The 15060-nt window shown below is 41.9% G+C and overlaps 1 protein-coding gene and 1 long non-coding RNA gene across 2 annotated transcripts; one reads left to right on the top strand and one right to left on the bottom strand.

Moving 5' to 3' along the window:
- The first annotated feature begins 6085 nt into the window (after positions 1 to 6085).
- Positions 6086 to 12077, top strand: LOC125726668 (uncharacterized). The gene is made up of 3 exons (XR_007388324.1): positions 6086 to 6431; positions 10239 to 10344; positions 11521 to 12077. It is a non-coding gene; the product is annotated as an uncharacterized LOC125726668 (long non-coding RNA).
- Positions 12078 to 12107: 30 nt separating this feature from the next.
- LOC125726667 (protein BTG2-like) lies at positions 12108 to 14373 on the bottom strand. Its single transcript, XM_049003025.1, has 2 exons — positions 13944 to 14373; positions 12108 to 13517 (listed from the first exon to the last, which is right to left on the bottom strand). Exons 1-2 carry the CDS (start codon positions 14089 to 14091, stop codon positions 13159 to 13161), a joined length of 507 nt encoding a protein of 168 aa, XP_048858982.1. The 5' UTR covers positions 14092 to 14373; the 3' UTR covers positions 12108 to 13158.
- Between the last annotated feature and the right edge of the window lie 687 nt (positions 14374 to 15060).

Here is a 15060-nt window from a genome sequence, read left to right as displayed (position 1 = left end):
TACCTGGATCATGTCCCCCCTCAATCTCCTTTGCTTGAGACTGAACAGATTTAGCTCAAGTAACCGTTCCTCGTATGACATTCCTCTAAGACCAGGAATCATTTTTGTGGCCCTACGCTGCACCTTTTCTAAGGCCACAATGTCCTTTTTAAGATATGGTGACCAAACCTGCACACAATATTCTAGGTGAGGTCTCACCAAGGAATTGTATAATCTTAGCATTACCTCCCTTGACTTAAACTCCACACACCTGGAGATATACCCCAACATCCTATCCTAAGTGGTACAATTTACTGTTTAGGTGGCCAGAGAAAAAAATGACAAATTAGAGAGGAGAGACAGAAGGAATTGTGTCCTATTTAACTCAGCAGCCTCACTAGATGGCAGCAAGTACTAATGCAGAAACTCCGAAACTGCCACTGAAGACCATAATGCAAATTCCTTCCGCAAATGCTGAGCTGTCAAATAGATTTTAATTAAAGATTACATTAGTCAGTAAAGCCAGGATGCCAAGAATTCAATAAATCTTTGTACAGTGTTAGTGTACTTTGACCAGAAGGACAAGCAGCAATCATTTTTAGCTTTCCTGCTACCAACAGGTGTGGATGGAAGAGGAGGGCGTATTAGATTTACGGTCATTTTTATTTAGCAGACTGTTGTCCAAAGTGACGTACAAGTGGTGCGAATAGCACATTACAGACATACGTGCTGGAGGCGAGTTGATTTGGCATAAGTGTAGGTAGGTTTTGCTCCTGATGAATGGCCGGGTTCAGGTGTAAACCGTTTGGAAGCAGGAGCTACGCAAAATCTTCCAACAAGGCAAGAATCTACTAAGACTATTCAATGACTAGAAGTACAACATTCAGAGAACATAGACTGGCATCAAGCTTTGCATTAAAATTATACATTAACCCATTTTGACTAAATCTTCAATATAGCCACATTTCATTGAAAATACAGGTAATGCCTAGTATACAAAATTCACAATACCTCAACAAAAAAACATGTAATTCCTCATGAAACACATATACAGCCATCAGGCAACCTGTATCTGCAGAAACCACAGTTATGGAACTAAACAACCACCTAGGTCACATGGTTCTGTTTTACCCTGACAACAAGCTCTGATTGGCCGACTTGTTGTGACGATGTCCAATAGGTTGAAGGAAGGAGGGTGGATGGTGAAGGGGGAAGTATGGTCAGAACTGCAGATGTTGCAGAGTATCATCAAAGCTTTCGGGCCCTGTAGCTGAGGACTGGAAATGAAGGGGGACATCCGGTGCAATGGGGGTTGCGTATATACGTATGTGTAGGGGTGGGGTTAGCCTTGGCCATTGTTCCTAAATTTATTAATAACCTACTTTCTGTCACATGAGTACAGTTTTCTGTTCTCTGTGTGAAAAAACACACTCAGCCTGCTCACCCCAAGCAAATAAAATGTTGAAAAAAGTTCTCTATCTTGATTCTACAGGTTATCTCTCGAACCAGCGTAATCGGCTGACAGTCTGCTGAATAATAAAATCTTAGCTCTTTCAGTGATCAACGTTTAGCTAGGTAATTAAAGTCAAATCTCTGTGACACACTTCGATTAGCTACTTAATCAGAGTTGTTCTAGTTATATATATTGTGCATATATGTGTAATATTGCATGCTGTTATGAAGTGCAGAAGTGTTATGAAGTATTATTATTAACAAAAACAAAAACTGCCACATACAACAACAGGCCTCTGGTTTCCGTCACTTATCAAGTAAACCTCAAAAATGACAACCGTCTCTGAGTCACTGCTATCATCACACACTGACCTGCAATCGCAAGCAAACACAAACACGGGCGCACGCACACACACACACACACACAGGTTTGTAACTGTATCTTTGTGGGGACTCTCCATTCATTTCTATGGGGAAAACACTAATCCCAACATGACGACCTTAACCCCCACCCAGCCCCAACCTTAACCATAAATTACCAAACATAATACAAGACTTTTGGCATTTTTAGTTTTTTTTATTGCAGTCACAGACTTTTATGAAATTGAGTTTCCCCTTGTGGGGACCAGGAAATGGTACCCACAGTGTCAAAACGCCAGGTTTTCATCACATTGTGGTAACATTTGGTCCCCGCAAGGTAATATATACATGAGCCACACACACACACACACACACACACATCCAAATCTGATGCTTTTTGGTGACTAATGTAGCTGACATTCAGTGTAACATACAGAGCTTTCTGCCTTATTCTTTGGAGCAAGGGGGCTTCAAAATTGATTCAGTCTCTTTGAAATGTATTGAATGAAGGATGTTTGACAACTATCTCATGAAGATAATTTGCAATATTAATAACCACAATCAAACAAGTATGCAACACATTTTAAAGTTAAGGTTCGAGTTCAGGTTACTTTATTTGTACTAGTAGGTAAATTTGTTTACAGGAGAAGAGTTAGCATCCATGCATCCATATAACCAGCAAACAGCCGTCTCCTACACCAAGGAAATCAGTAAATAAACAAATAAAACCGGGCAATACATAAGCAGACTTTTCGATATTATTATAGAAATTATTATAAAGAATCTAGTCACATGTGTAAAATAATATTTGCTAAAATACATAAGACCACACTTGTAAAATAATATTTGGAATTTTAGAAATTTTAAGAGGCAATGTTTTTGAAGGTGCACGAAAGTGAAGCAAACAGAATTGGAGTATCCGGATTACCGTTTTCATTTAAGCAGAATATCTTAAGTGACAGTTTTCAAGCTTCTAAATACTTCTAAAGCTATGTGCGAGTATTTGGATGAAAATATCTCCAAAGTAACTAACTAATTAAAACAGAAATACATACAGTATGGATTAAAACCCAAATGAATAAGGTCTCCAACTTGTACACATGTCTGTCCAGACAGACTCTGCGTTTCCTTTCTTTGCCCACGTTCCCAGACTCCAGTGATAAGGATTGACCTACTTTTCCAGTTCAGTTGAAGGGCAAAACGTGTGTGACGTGCCGAGGGGAATCGCAGTTTGGGAGGAAGCAAAGGGGTTAAATGTGCAAGGAGCAGAAACTGTTAAGCAGCCTGTTTGGTTGGCGGGGGGAGGGGAGGAGACTCAGAACCAGCTTTTTTTTACATAAGCAGGTGATGAGGGCAGAGGACCAAATCGAGGCTGAACGTCAAGCTACAGTAGGCAGGCTTTGATGGCTACACCCAGCCCAGCTACCCCAGCACCATCAGCACATGCCCCACTCCATCCAAGCGCATGTTCGGGGAAGGGAACAGAGACACTGACGACAGCTGCTTCGGGGAGACATTGGCAGCGTCACCAGGAGCTCAAAGGGAACAATGGTGCCTTTGTGGAGGAGGCTTAGGAGAGGGACAGAGGTGTTTCGTAAACAACTGTTAATGGGATCAGGCCTGTAAAGTTCTCACACCTCACGATGGTACAGTTGGAAGATCTTCTTTCTTTTAAAGAAAGATTCCCTGGCTGCTTTGAAAAAGTCTTGCATTTGTTTAACTGGCAGCTGTTCAGGCAAGTTTTCAAACCAAATTTTTGATGCACACTTGATGCATCACTATGCAAAATCTAGAAAACATCTCTTACATAAATCATTAATACAGGCTTTGGGTCTTAGCAGAGGCATCCAATGAAATCATTGGATCATTCTCATCTTAATATTTTAAAAGTTTAATCAAAATCCTTTCTGATCCACCTTTGATTGTTTTAAGTGACGCCATCTGTTTAAAGATCTGTTTGAAGTTCACAGATATCTCTTTGCATATTCGGCCAGCTGGATACTAACATGTGATCCCTATAATGATTTGTTATTTATAACTCACAGCGAAAATATGACTTTTCAAATTATGGATGGCAACAGAAAGATAACAGCCAGAGGAAGATTCTCATCTTTTCAATACCACATTGAGTTATTCAACTAATTAAGTTAATTCATTACGAGAGCTGGTGGTGATATGCAATGAACACACGGAATGTTTATTGTGTTACTATTAATTTGCATGTCTGGTACCCAAATAAATCGGTTTAAACGTTTTTCTTTTTTTTTTGACGGCCTAAGACTTTAGCACTGCTGCTACTTTCAAGGTCTAACCCATAAATCAAGCTGAATATTGTCAGTGATGCACGGGTCAAGAATACATTCATTACTTTCCATTTCTTTATCATACATGGAAACTCACACATTATAAATTGTGGATATTTCATATTTATTCAGGTATTTATGTAACATATATTTAAGTGCATTATCATAGATACAAGTACGGTGCCCTTAATCACTCTGCTGATTTGGTATGTAAATATGGTCTGAATGGGTCGCTCACTGTTCCTTATAATCACCAGGAGTTTAACCTCACACTGATCTAATCTGTATTTACTTGGGCACTCTGTAGGGATCAAGGTACAAACAGCTAGATGTGCTGAGCAATACTCACCTTTCCATCCCAAGCTGATCATATCAGGCATTAACTCCACAGCTGCTCTTACTCACAACAATGTTTACCTGACTTAAGATTTTCACACTTCTTCACTCAAATTTTTTTTCCACATGTATTAGATTTTCCCACCACTGAAAGAACAGGTCAAAAAACTGAAACCTTTCTGGTAAAAATGTCACAAACCCACAGAGCTCCGTGTGTACAGCACATTTTGTGAGGCATGCTGGCTAACATTTCTTTATATAACAATGAAGCTCAGTGACTGAAAACAAGCTATTAATTTCTATTTTTACCATATTATCCTTATAAATACAGCATCACACATTCACATTGTAATATACAATAATATAAACTATTTCTGAAATGCCAAACTGAGAGGGAATGTGTGACAGGCTTTGCCTATACCCATTTCCATACGGTACCCTTATGTGGATCAGACTTGTGGATGAATAGAAAAATCAAATATCAAAGAAAATCATTAAGGTGGTATCTGCCTCCCATTGACTGAGTCAGTAGCTATAGAAGAATAACCAAATGACAAAGTGAAAACATCAATAGCATCTATACCACACGCTTACACCAAAGTGTACAATTACAAATTTCTGAGTTTCAGGTTTCTGACTTGATTCAAAGTAACAGTAACCAACTAAAAGGATTTAACGGCTAAGTGTTAGACTGATATATGACTTGGAGTAGGCCAGTGATCTGGCTCAGGACGTGTTTTAGAATGCTTGGTTTTGGGATCGTAAGCGGGGGGGGAACTTTTCAGCTCATTCAGCTTCAGTACGCTGTGGGGGTTGGGGGCCCCAAAACACTACCCAGTCTACTCCAGTCCAGCTGGGACGAAATGGGTGGGGGTGGGGGGTCCCATCCACCCAATAGATGATCTGTGATTGAAATATGTGAAAGTCTGGTAACACCCTGGAACCCGTAACAGCACCCCCATATGTATCGATGTACTTAGTGGGGACCTCGATGTTCTGAATAATACCAAGAAATAACAAACTGTTTTCCAGTAGTACAAAGACACATGAATAACTCCCAGAGCCACACAAAACATCTTATGTGTGTAACTTTATGTATCTGAAGCAATTCTCAGTCTTGAGTCCATTACACTGAGATTTATATATATATATATATTTTAAATCTCTTTTGAAACTACACTGCAGCCCCGTACTGGGTAAGTGATTTGAAGATGGATGGATGGATGGATGGATGGATGGATGGATGGATGTTATGAAACCAGATCAGATTCAATCACCCACAAATGACTTTGTAAAAAAGGACATAAATCATCTTTCCCCAAACAACAGAAAAAAATCTGTGTAAAGAAGTGGACCAACACTACCCAGCATCCACCCCCACAAATACCTGGGCTTGAAAGCTGCCCCAGGGCTCAACACCGAGACCAGGCTGCTTTTCTACAGTCTTCCTCACTAACTCCATCTGGCCTTCATGCACACTGTCAGACACCACTCAGTAACAGAATGTATTTTATCATGAAACGCAAATACATTTCATTATGCTTTATTCTTTATTTATACTATATTCATTATGCTTCTCTTAATTCCACATTCAAACATCACATTTTCTCCAGGAGCTCAGACCAGTTATTAACTCTCAATATCAGCAGCATCTATGGGAAAAGTGCTGGGTTAGAAGGTGGTTTGGTAAACGTTTGAGAAGAAACATTTTAAGACAGAAAAGTAAAGGATGAGAACCAGACAAAAAACATGTGATACTTCTACAACTATTGTTAGTAAAATGTCATTTTTTCGCAGATCCTCAGCCCTTCTCTTTGATTTGTTCTTTAAATCAGAGACAGATGCGATGTATGGATCACGGACGTGAGCAGTTGTTCACAGTCATTTTTGGTGAAAGTTCTCTAACTGCTGAGAGAAAATCTGCCTGGATACAGAAGACAGCCAATCAGGAGCTGACAGGGGCCACAAACAAGAACGCATCGTCTACAGTGTCTGTTTGTCGTAAGTTCACTCTGTGTTCTACACTAGTTCCTTTGTTTGTTTTACAGAAACCTTTTGCAACGCTAGTGACCAAAACCCAAGAAATATCAATGTGAGGCTGTATTATACTGGCTCACTGATAGATTTGGCAAAATACTGCAAATTGATTAGGAAAAAACAGCAAGAAGTGCCATTGAAACCTTGGGAAAGAACTCAGTGAAATTAAATTATTACTCCCTTTGGAACTAAACTAAAGCCTGAAGCCCATTTTTACCTGTTTTCTCCCATATAACAAATGGTAAATGGGGACAGTGACTGTACAGAGAAAATGAGAGACACCCAGAGGTTCCCAAAGACACCCAGAGGTTCCCAAAGACATACCCATTAGCCATTGGCAGAACCTATTTCCACATTCCACGACATTGCCTCTGTGATTTAGCATGACCCCTAGTTTGGATAGTGTGTTGAAGCCACAGATGGTAAAATCATAGCTTGATTAAGTAAACAGAAAAGTACTGAACCGTAAACCACAGTACTAGAAACGGCGGGTAATGAAAGAGATAAGAAAATGTCTCGGGAGACCGTTTCCGGCGTAATTTCCTCATAAACAGATTAATTGAGAAATGGAGGATTGCACAAAAGTCTGCATGTTTATCAATGGTGTGTCACAGTCTGCTGGGTAGACAAACAGTCTTTAATTATGCCTCTTAGCGATAACTTACAGTGTAACTTTTTGCTTTCTGGAGCACAGCAAATGTCAGCAAGCTGTTTCTTTTGGTGTGCGGAGAGCACAAGTGTGTGGAGAGTGTCTGAATGGGCGATGATGATGCCGACTGATTATCTTGTTTGCATGTGTGGCCCATATGAGCTGCTGTAAACGGTCAGCTGTCGGGCCATCAAAGGGCCGCCTATCTATTAGGATCAACCAGCTAACGCCTAATCTCAACTGACATTCAGCCCATTGGGGCATGGAGAAAAAGAGGGTGGGAGACAGGGAAGATAAGCAAAGCACACTAGCTCATGTGCTAAAGCCCTGGTAGTTTGTTTGTCTCAGTAAATGTTCCCATTCGGTAAACATTCGCCGTGCTGAATGGAACTCTGAGCTCGCAAGCTCCTTCATGGAGGTGCTGTTGAGGGTGCTTGTAATAAAAAGCGATGAACCACTGGTGTTAACACCCAAATCTTGGAGACCCAAAGAGCTGAACCTGACACTATGTCAGCCTCATTTCCAGCTCTTTTAAACTGATCACAGCTGCAGCAGGTCTGCAGATATTGTTTTGGGACATAATCTCACGAACATCTTAAGGATATAAGCATACAAATTGCTACTGTTGATATGTGTAATATGAAAATGATTGGTTTTATTTTCTCAATAAATTGTGGACATGCAGGGTTGTAGAGAGCTTGCAGAGGTCAAAAGAACATATTTTGGTGAAATTTGTTGTCATTATTATGGTAGTTAACTTTACTACACACTACTTACTACTTCTTTGTAAGTTTTCCTGTGCTGTGTGTCCTGTATGTACATTGTCAAGTGTTTTATTGCAGTTTATGTTTACCTGAGCTCCATTTTATCTCTCTGTAGTTGTTTCTTACAAGCAGGTAATATGAAAGTACAACATATGAATATGAATGTATAACAAAACAACCCTTCTACAAAAAACAGCAATTACACTACGACACTGAAACCGAGAAAAGGGAGCTTCAAAGTTTTTAAACTGTCCACCCTCATACCTTTATAAAACATAAACATTGCAATTATAACTATTTAAGGGTCTATTGGCGTATTTACAGCATGTTATATGGAATTATTCACTCACAGAATGCTCCAAAATCGTCAGCTGACTTCATTTAAAAGTATTAATACTTAAATCAGTAAAAGAGAAAAATGGGTTATATTGTCTTGTGGTCTTAAAATAACTTTTCAGTCAGACTGCAGTTAAAGATTTTAGTTGCTTTTTGAAAATTCAACATTGAGTGCCTTCGTGTGTCACACACTTGTGTCAAACTCTCCTGTGTGTTTTTCCCAAAGTCCTAAATGTTTTACCCAGGCTGCCTCCTTAAAGTCTATGGACTTTAATACATTTTACATTCATCTGTGTCACCCTGAAACCAGTTATTTAAGTGAAATGCAGCCAGAAAGTTGCAAACCGCTGGAAGGATCTGTTTGGCCTTGCAAGCCTGCCTGTGCTGAGGAATACAGGGTAACATAATTACTGCCTTTACTTGTTGCCTACAGAAAAGTTCAATGGACTCTGTTTGATGGAGTGGGGGTGTTGGCTGGAGTCCAGGCAGGCGGGGGGGCGGTTAACTGTAATGAAAGGGGCCTTTTGCTGGCAATTTAGTGTCAGGACCCAAGAGCAGGCGGAGGTGGGGTGCGTATTTGTGTGCACGGCTGGGGTGGGGGTTGGTGATGGTGGGGGGGGGGGGGGGGGGGGTTCTGCCACAGATGGTGGTTGTGCAAGCAGAGAGAGTGAGTGAGAGAGATGGAGGAGAATGGGGCAGGATGGGAGGCTGCTCTATTGTCCTCTTCCTCTAAACACCAGATGCCCCAGCGTGAGATGCCTGGGGGGGGGGGGGGGGGGGTGTTGTGCTTACATGCTGGCTCATGCATGTTGACACCTTCATCTGGCCCAACTTTACAGCACGAGTGATGTGAGAAAGAGCCACATCTTTTCACCACTCAGATCATTTGCTCGTTTATTTTTTTACATGAGCTGCTGCATGTTGCATGAGCTCGGCCGGCTGCGGGGAGTCGAGGAGCTCGGCCGGCTGCGGGGAGTCGAGGAGCTCGGCCGGCTGCGGGGAGTCGAGGAGCTCGGCCGGCTGCGGGGAGTCGAGGAGCTCGGCGGGCTGCGGGGAGTCGAGGAGCTCGGCCGGCTGCGGGGAGTCGAGGAGCTCGGCCGGCTGCGGGGAGTCGAGGAGCTCGGCCTTCTCAGTCAGGCCTGCGCCTTTCTTATGGAAATCGTCAGGCCCTCATGCAAATGGAAACACCCAGGCTCACATGAAAAAGGATTCAGTTCTTATGAAAATGATTTATTATAATGCATTTGGTGGGCAGACGCTCTTACCCAAAGCAACTACAGACTTGATAGATCAAAGCACGACATATACAGCCCCCACAATCCCCAGGAATGTCAGGCAATGCTGCCATACACAAGGTATCCATGTGCATGAATAAGAATAAGAATCTTTATTGTCATTGTCACTTGACAACGAAATTGAGAAAATGCAGGCGACTCAATGTGAGGCATCAGAATTATAAAAGAATATATTACAAAATATACAAAATTGCACTGACTTGGTTTGTGTACATCAGCTGGAGAAAAGAGAATTATCATAGTTTCACAGCACATTAGAAGAACAGCAATACATGTTTTTAGAAATATCTAGACTCCAAGGTAAATAGATGGGTTATCGTAGATCAGTAATCACAGCTTGACTCTTATTTAAACTTATTTAAATAAGTCTTATTTAGACTGTTGTAGAAATAGGCTTTTATGCAAATCAATCAGATGGATACAATTCACCACCTACAGATTTCTTAATAAGACAGACCAAAAATCACTCCTTGGATCAAAAAGGTTTGTAGTTAGAGAATTTACTAAGGGCTCGTTCATTTTATTTATTTTGGAGACATTTATATTCAAACAACATACATGTAAGGCAGATACAAGCACTACTGAGCTGAAAACCACAGGCAAGAATGTGAAGAGCTCGGTTAATACTGTTAACGAGATGAAAAGCAAACCAGATACTGCTCCTTTCAATGTTCCATCCATCCATCCATCCATTCATCCATCCATCCATCTTCCACCGCTTATCCAGGTTGCGGGTGCAGCAGTGTAAGCAGGGATGCCCAGACCTCCCTCTCACCAGCCACCTCCTCCAGCTCCACTGGGGAAAACCAAGGCGTTCCCAGGCCAGCCGAGAGGTATGATCTCTCCAGGGTGTTCTGGGTCTGTCCTGGGGCCTCCTCCTGGTTGGACATGTCTGAAGCACCTCCCCAGGGAGGAGTCCAGGAGGCATCCTAGACAGATGCCCGAACCACCTCCTCTGACTCCTTTCCATGTGGAGGAGCAGCGGCTCCACTTTGAGCCCCTCCTGAGTGTTTTATACAGTTACCAATTACATTGCTAGTTCTGGGTGCTTCCTGTGACAAAAGACACCTGTGATGTTTAAAATATGTGCATTTCTGCTCCTGCTAAGCTGCAGTGCTGCTGAATCAGGTCATAGATTTAGCATCAGCTTTGTCCCCCCCCGACACACACACACCAGGGGCTGGCTGATTATAATGGTAACAGTCGTATACAAAGAGGTCGACCCTTTCTGCATAGTCTCCATCAGATGATTCAGTTGTATCATACAGATGCAAACATGACCATCCCACCCAACCTGCAGGGAGAAGTAGAACAGGAGCGATAGCCTGAAACACTGAAAAATATCACAGAGTCGTTACAGTACTCAGCTACACTGAATATGCTTGTTATGAGTGATTATATGGCTGAATGTTAAAGAAGTTCAGTAAAGTACTTGTATTAAGGAGACACCACCAGCTCTGCCCATTATTTACCAGAGTACTGAATGTGCTCTGTATAGTTAGTCCCGTAAAAATGTAATTTCTTCTGTATCTGAAGAAGTGTCTTCCGTGAGATATTACAATTACGTCAATTATTACCACTCAGTTTTGAGTGGTAATTAACTTTAAGTTATAAAAATTAATCCAGTTTTTCTTTATGGCTCATAATCCATTAGTCTATCATGACCCCCCCCCCTTTTAAAACATCAGCTCCTGTGACACTGGGGGATTTCTAAATTGCGGTTTTATACTTCGTACTTTCTAAGAGCTATGGCCGAAAAAGCTCAGCTCCGGTCTTCCTAAGGAATGCCACAGACCATGTCTAACAGCTATTTTAAGATTCAGCCCAAATGAGGCCACAGGAATTACGGGATGAAAATAAAACATTGTTTTTATAAATTAATTAAGGGTTTAAACAAAGTAATGTTAACCAAGTTAAATTATAGCCAAGAAAATGTACTTGAAACGGAGCATTCATGTGTGGCCACTGTCACTTATTTCCAACAATAGAGTTCATTTCTGTTTTTTCAGAAGAGATGATGTCAGACACGCCGAAGAGCACATGGCTCCACCCTCCAGCCAGCAGTCAAAACAGGCAGAGAGCAGCTGGGCCCACAAAACGCCAACGGCAGGCACAAAAATCAGAGCCGAAACCGTGGCACTAGAACAACCGACGGCTGTACTTTCCACAGCTGACCTCAAGTTTCCCCAGCACTACAGCACTGAAAGGGAACTGGAGGAGAACTCAGAGGGGAATTTTCTGATCTTATTCTAGGTTACCAGGGCTGTGGGTGACAACAACCACACACAGCATAGGAGGGAAGAGATGAAAGCCAGCAATGCAAACATGCAACTAAACAGAAAAGTATGTACATGGAAGCGCAACAAGCTACAGCACAACAATCTAAACTAATTCTCTGTAATATAAACACAGGTCGAGTGACATCTGTCTGCTTTTTGGAGGACAAGAAATCATATGCAAATGCTAAATGCATTTAAGCCATTCGGATATATAAATGCGATATATAAATGTGATTTTTACTCAAATGTAAACACCCTGAATGACAGTGGAGAAACCGGGAAAGAAAATGTCCAGTCAACAGAAAAAGTGGAAAATGTAATGATCATAAAGGTTTATTTTAAAAATTACTTCATCTCAAGTACAAAACTGTACATATACCTATGTACACAAATTCATAAAAACAAAATGTACACTTGTCGTCACAGCTTACAAATCAAATGTGAAGAGAAAATATAACCCACCGTAAACAAATAAGCTGCTCAACAGCTGAAAAATGAGAAAAGCTACGATTGGAGAACGTCACACTCCAGCATCAACATGTGTTAGCAGGTCGCCCAGTCACCTCCCAGCAACAGCCCACCTCCATGGATCGGGTCGGATTCCCACCACAGCACACAGGTTGAAATGCACCAGTGATCCATTTCCAGATTTACATGTATCCATCATTAAAAACGAGTTGCACAATGAAGGTATTCAACATATCAAACAAATGACATGAAACACTATCACATCACTTAAGGCAAGAAAGTCCACTTATTGCTTTTAAGACTGCAAACGATTGCTGATCTAAAACCCAGTTCCAACAGTACAGCAAACAGTCTAGCTGCATAGCAAAGGCATAACTTGTTTTTTGGTTTCATATCTGGGGTAGAAAACAAATAGCCAATAAACAAGTAGTGCATTTCAAAGGTTTCCCCAAGTATCAATGATATTTTGCCCTTGTATCTTTGCTAAAAAAGGAGTATTGCACCATTTTTTCAGTTGGGAAGCCAGCTTGGAAATCTCATTACCCCAGGTGGTAAAAAGATGTACACTATTCAGCTTGTCAGTTAAGGTAATCATAGTAAGTAAAGTAATTATAGGCCTCTAAACAGCGTCAGAAATGTTACCCAAAACACTATATATATATACGACCAATGCCACTGGGAACAGCAGAGTCTTAATAGTGCTTCAGTATTCGGGAGGGCTGAGGGAAAGAGCCTCGAATAAATAAATACAATTTAGTAGAAGATGGAAGGGCAGTGCCAAAAACAGTTATTCAGATACTAAACAAGGTCCAAAGTCTTGGTTGGTCAAAGGAGCCCGGAGCTCCCTGCTGGTTCACGCACCGGCCGTCTTCCGCACTTCCTTCCTGGCCGGTTTCACGCCTAACTGGACACGGTCATCAGGTAGGTTTTCGGGGGGCTTGTGCGGCCCATCATGAAGCTTTTGCAGTTGACGCCGGGATTGCGCGCGTTATCGCCGCCGGTTCCAGAGACGGCGGCCGGCACTTCGGCTTCGTAAAGCACGCAGATGGATCCGTCCTCTCCGATCCTGTAGGAAACCTCGTAGGGATCCACCCAGAGTGTCAGCTCCCGCGGCAGGAGAAGAAAGAGCTGCTGGCTATTCAAACCAATGCGGGTGGCGACTTTGCTTATGATAGGGTCCATTTCATGGTTAATCCGAATGCAGCGGTAACCAGAACCCCTCTGGGGTCTTTCTGGAAACCAGTGGTGCGCGTAGTGCTCTGCAAACAGAAACAAGAGAGACGTAAGAAAATCAAACCGAGTAATGCTACATATGAATGGGTTATTACAACTACAGGCATGAGATCCTGGCGAGCAACGCCAACTAAAGAGCAAAACATCGGTAAGAACTAGTTCCTTAAAAAGACGCCAAACAGCAACTAGAACAACTGGGGGGGAGGCAGCCAGGGCACGTAGCGCACGAGAGGGGAATAGGGGGCATAACAAAGAGCTCGCATCTTCAATTTAGTTCATAAAGCAAATGCAGAAGATAGGATCGTAGACAAATGAAACAAAACCTCGCAAAAGCAGCGGTCTAACTGGCCCTTGTTCGGTGAATTACATCACTTCTTTGCATTCCTAGTGGAAACAATTGTTGCAACAGATTAATATTTAGCCTTTCGGGTTTTAATAAAACGATTATTTACCTGATAGTGCCTGCTGTAAGCAGTCCTTGAACACTTGCAGTTGTTGTTCAGTGAGGAAGCCCCTGGTCCCCAACAGACTGGCAACAAAGCCGGCCGCGGCCGCTACCTCCGGGGCCATCTCCGCTTTGCAACTGCCGCCGTTGGTCATTTTGCTTAACTTCTGTAGATGAGCTGGGTGGTTGAATCCTTTAAGGAGAAAGCGGTCCTGTGAAGTTCTAAAGAGTCTTTAAAATTCACGAAAACGTTCCTAGACGTTAATTCTCTTTAATTTCGAAGAACCCCTGGCAGTTGATTTCTACAGAAATTTTAGGTTAAAAAGCTATTGCCGCAAAACAACAAAATGAATCTAACTAACGAAAACAAACAGTACCAGCTGGCGAATGCATGAACATCCTAAGTACTGAACCGAAGGCGTCTCTGATCTCCTTTTAAGTTGGGAAGTACAAAAGAGTTACATAATCCAGTCAACATCTTGATTGCTAGGCGTTTGTGCCCAATCGCTGTCCTTCAACGTAATATAAGCCATGTGATTGGATGACTGCATGAAACACCCTCCCACCACGTTACAAGGGCACGATGCAAATGAACTTCCGCTCGTCCATATGGGGACACTGACGTCAAAGCCAATGTGCGGTATGACGACAGTATCGGAAAATACTATTATTTGGCCTTGGAGCGAATACCGTAGCTTTCGCGTTGATAAGTAGGTACAAAAGGCTGGCACGGCCCAGACACAAACGCGTAGCCCTAAGGCGAAGTCACAAAATCACTGGCTTTCTAGGGTTTGACGTTTACTTTTAATATGAAAAACAGCATGTCTCTTTAATTATATTGTACATAGCCAGTGAAATAGGAATACGGGTGATTTCTCAGTTAATAAAAGAACTACCACAAACGACAGTGCTACTGTCTCATGGCTGCTTTTATTAGATTTTCGTCGTCCCTACAGTTATGTTAAATTAACACAAATTAACACACCATGTACTGCTGTTTACAACCACGACGCATTTTCGTATGTACGGGGTGATGCTACATGACGTTTTCTTTTATTATAGAAATAATAATGATAACAATAACATGTACATTAACAACTTAAGCTTGCCAAAATAATAAACGA

Source organism: Brienomyrus brachyistius, unplaced genomic scaffold, assembly GCF_023856365.1.
Source record: "Brienomyrus brachyistius isolate T26 unplaced genomic scaffold, BBRACH_0.4 scaffold74, whole genome shotgun sequence".
NCBI classification, from domain to species: Eukaryota; Metazoa; Chordata; class Actinopteri; order Osteoglossiformes; family Mormyridae; genus Brienomyrus; species Brienomyrus brachyistius.
This window is presented reverse-complemented; position numbering and strand designations above follow the sequence as displayed.

What these genes read in the sequence shown, in the direction of transcription:
- LOC125726667 (XM_049003025.1), bottom strand. Translation starts at nt 14,091, where the DNA reads ATGACCAACGGCGGCAGTTGCAAAGCGGAGATGGCCCCGGAGGTAGCG. An exon ending in CTTACAGCAGGCACTATCAG is followed by an intron (nt 13,518 to 13,943) that starts GTAAATAATCGT and finishes TTCTGTTTGCAG; the next exon opens with AGCACTACGCGCACCACTGG.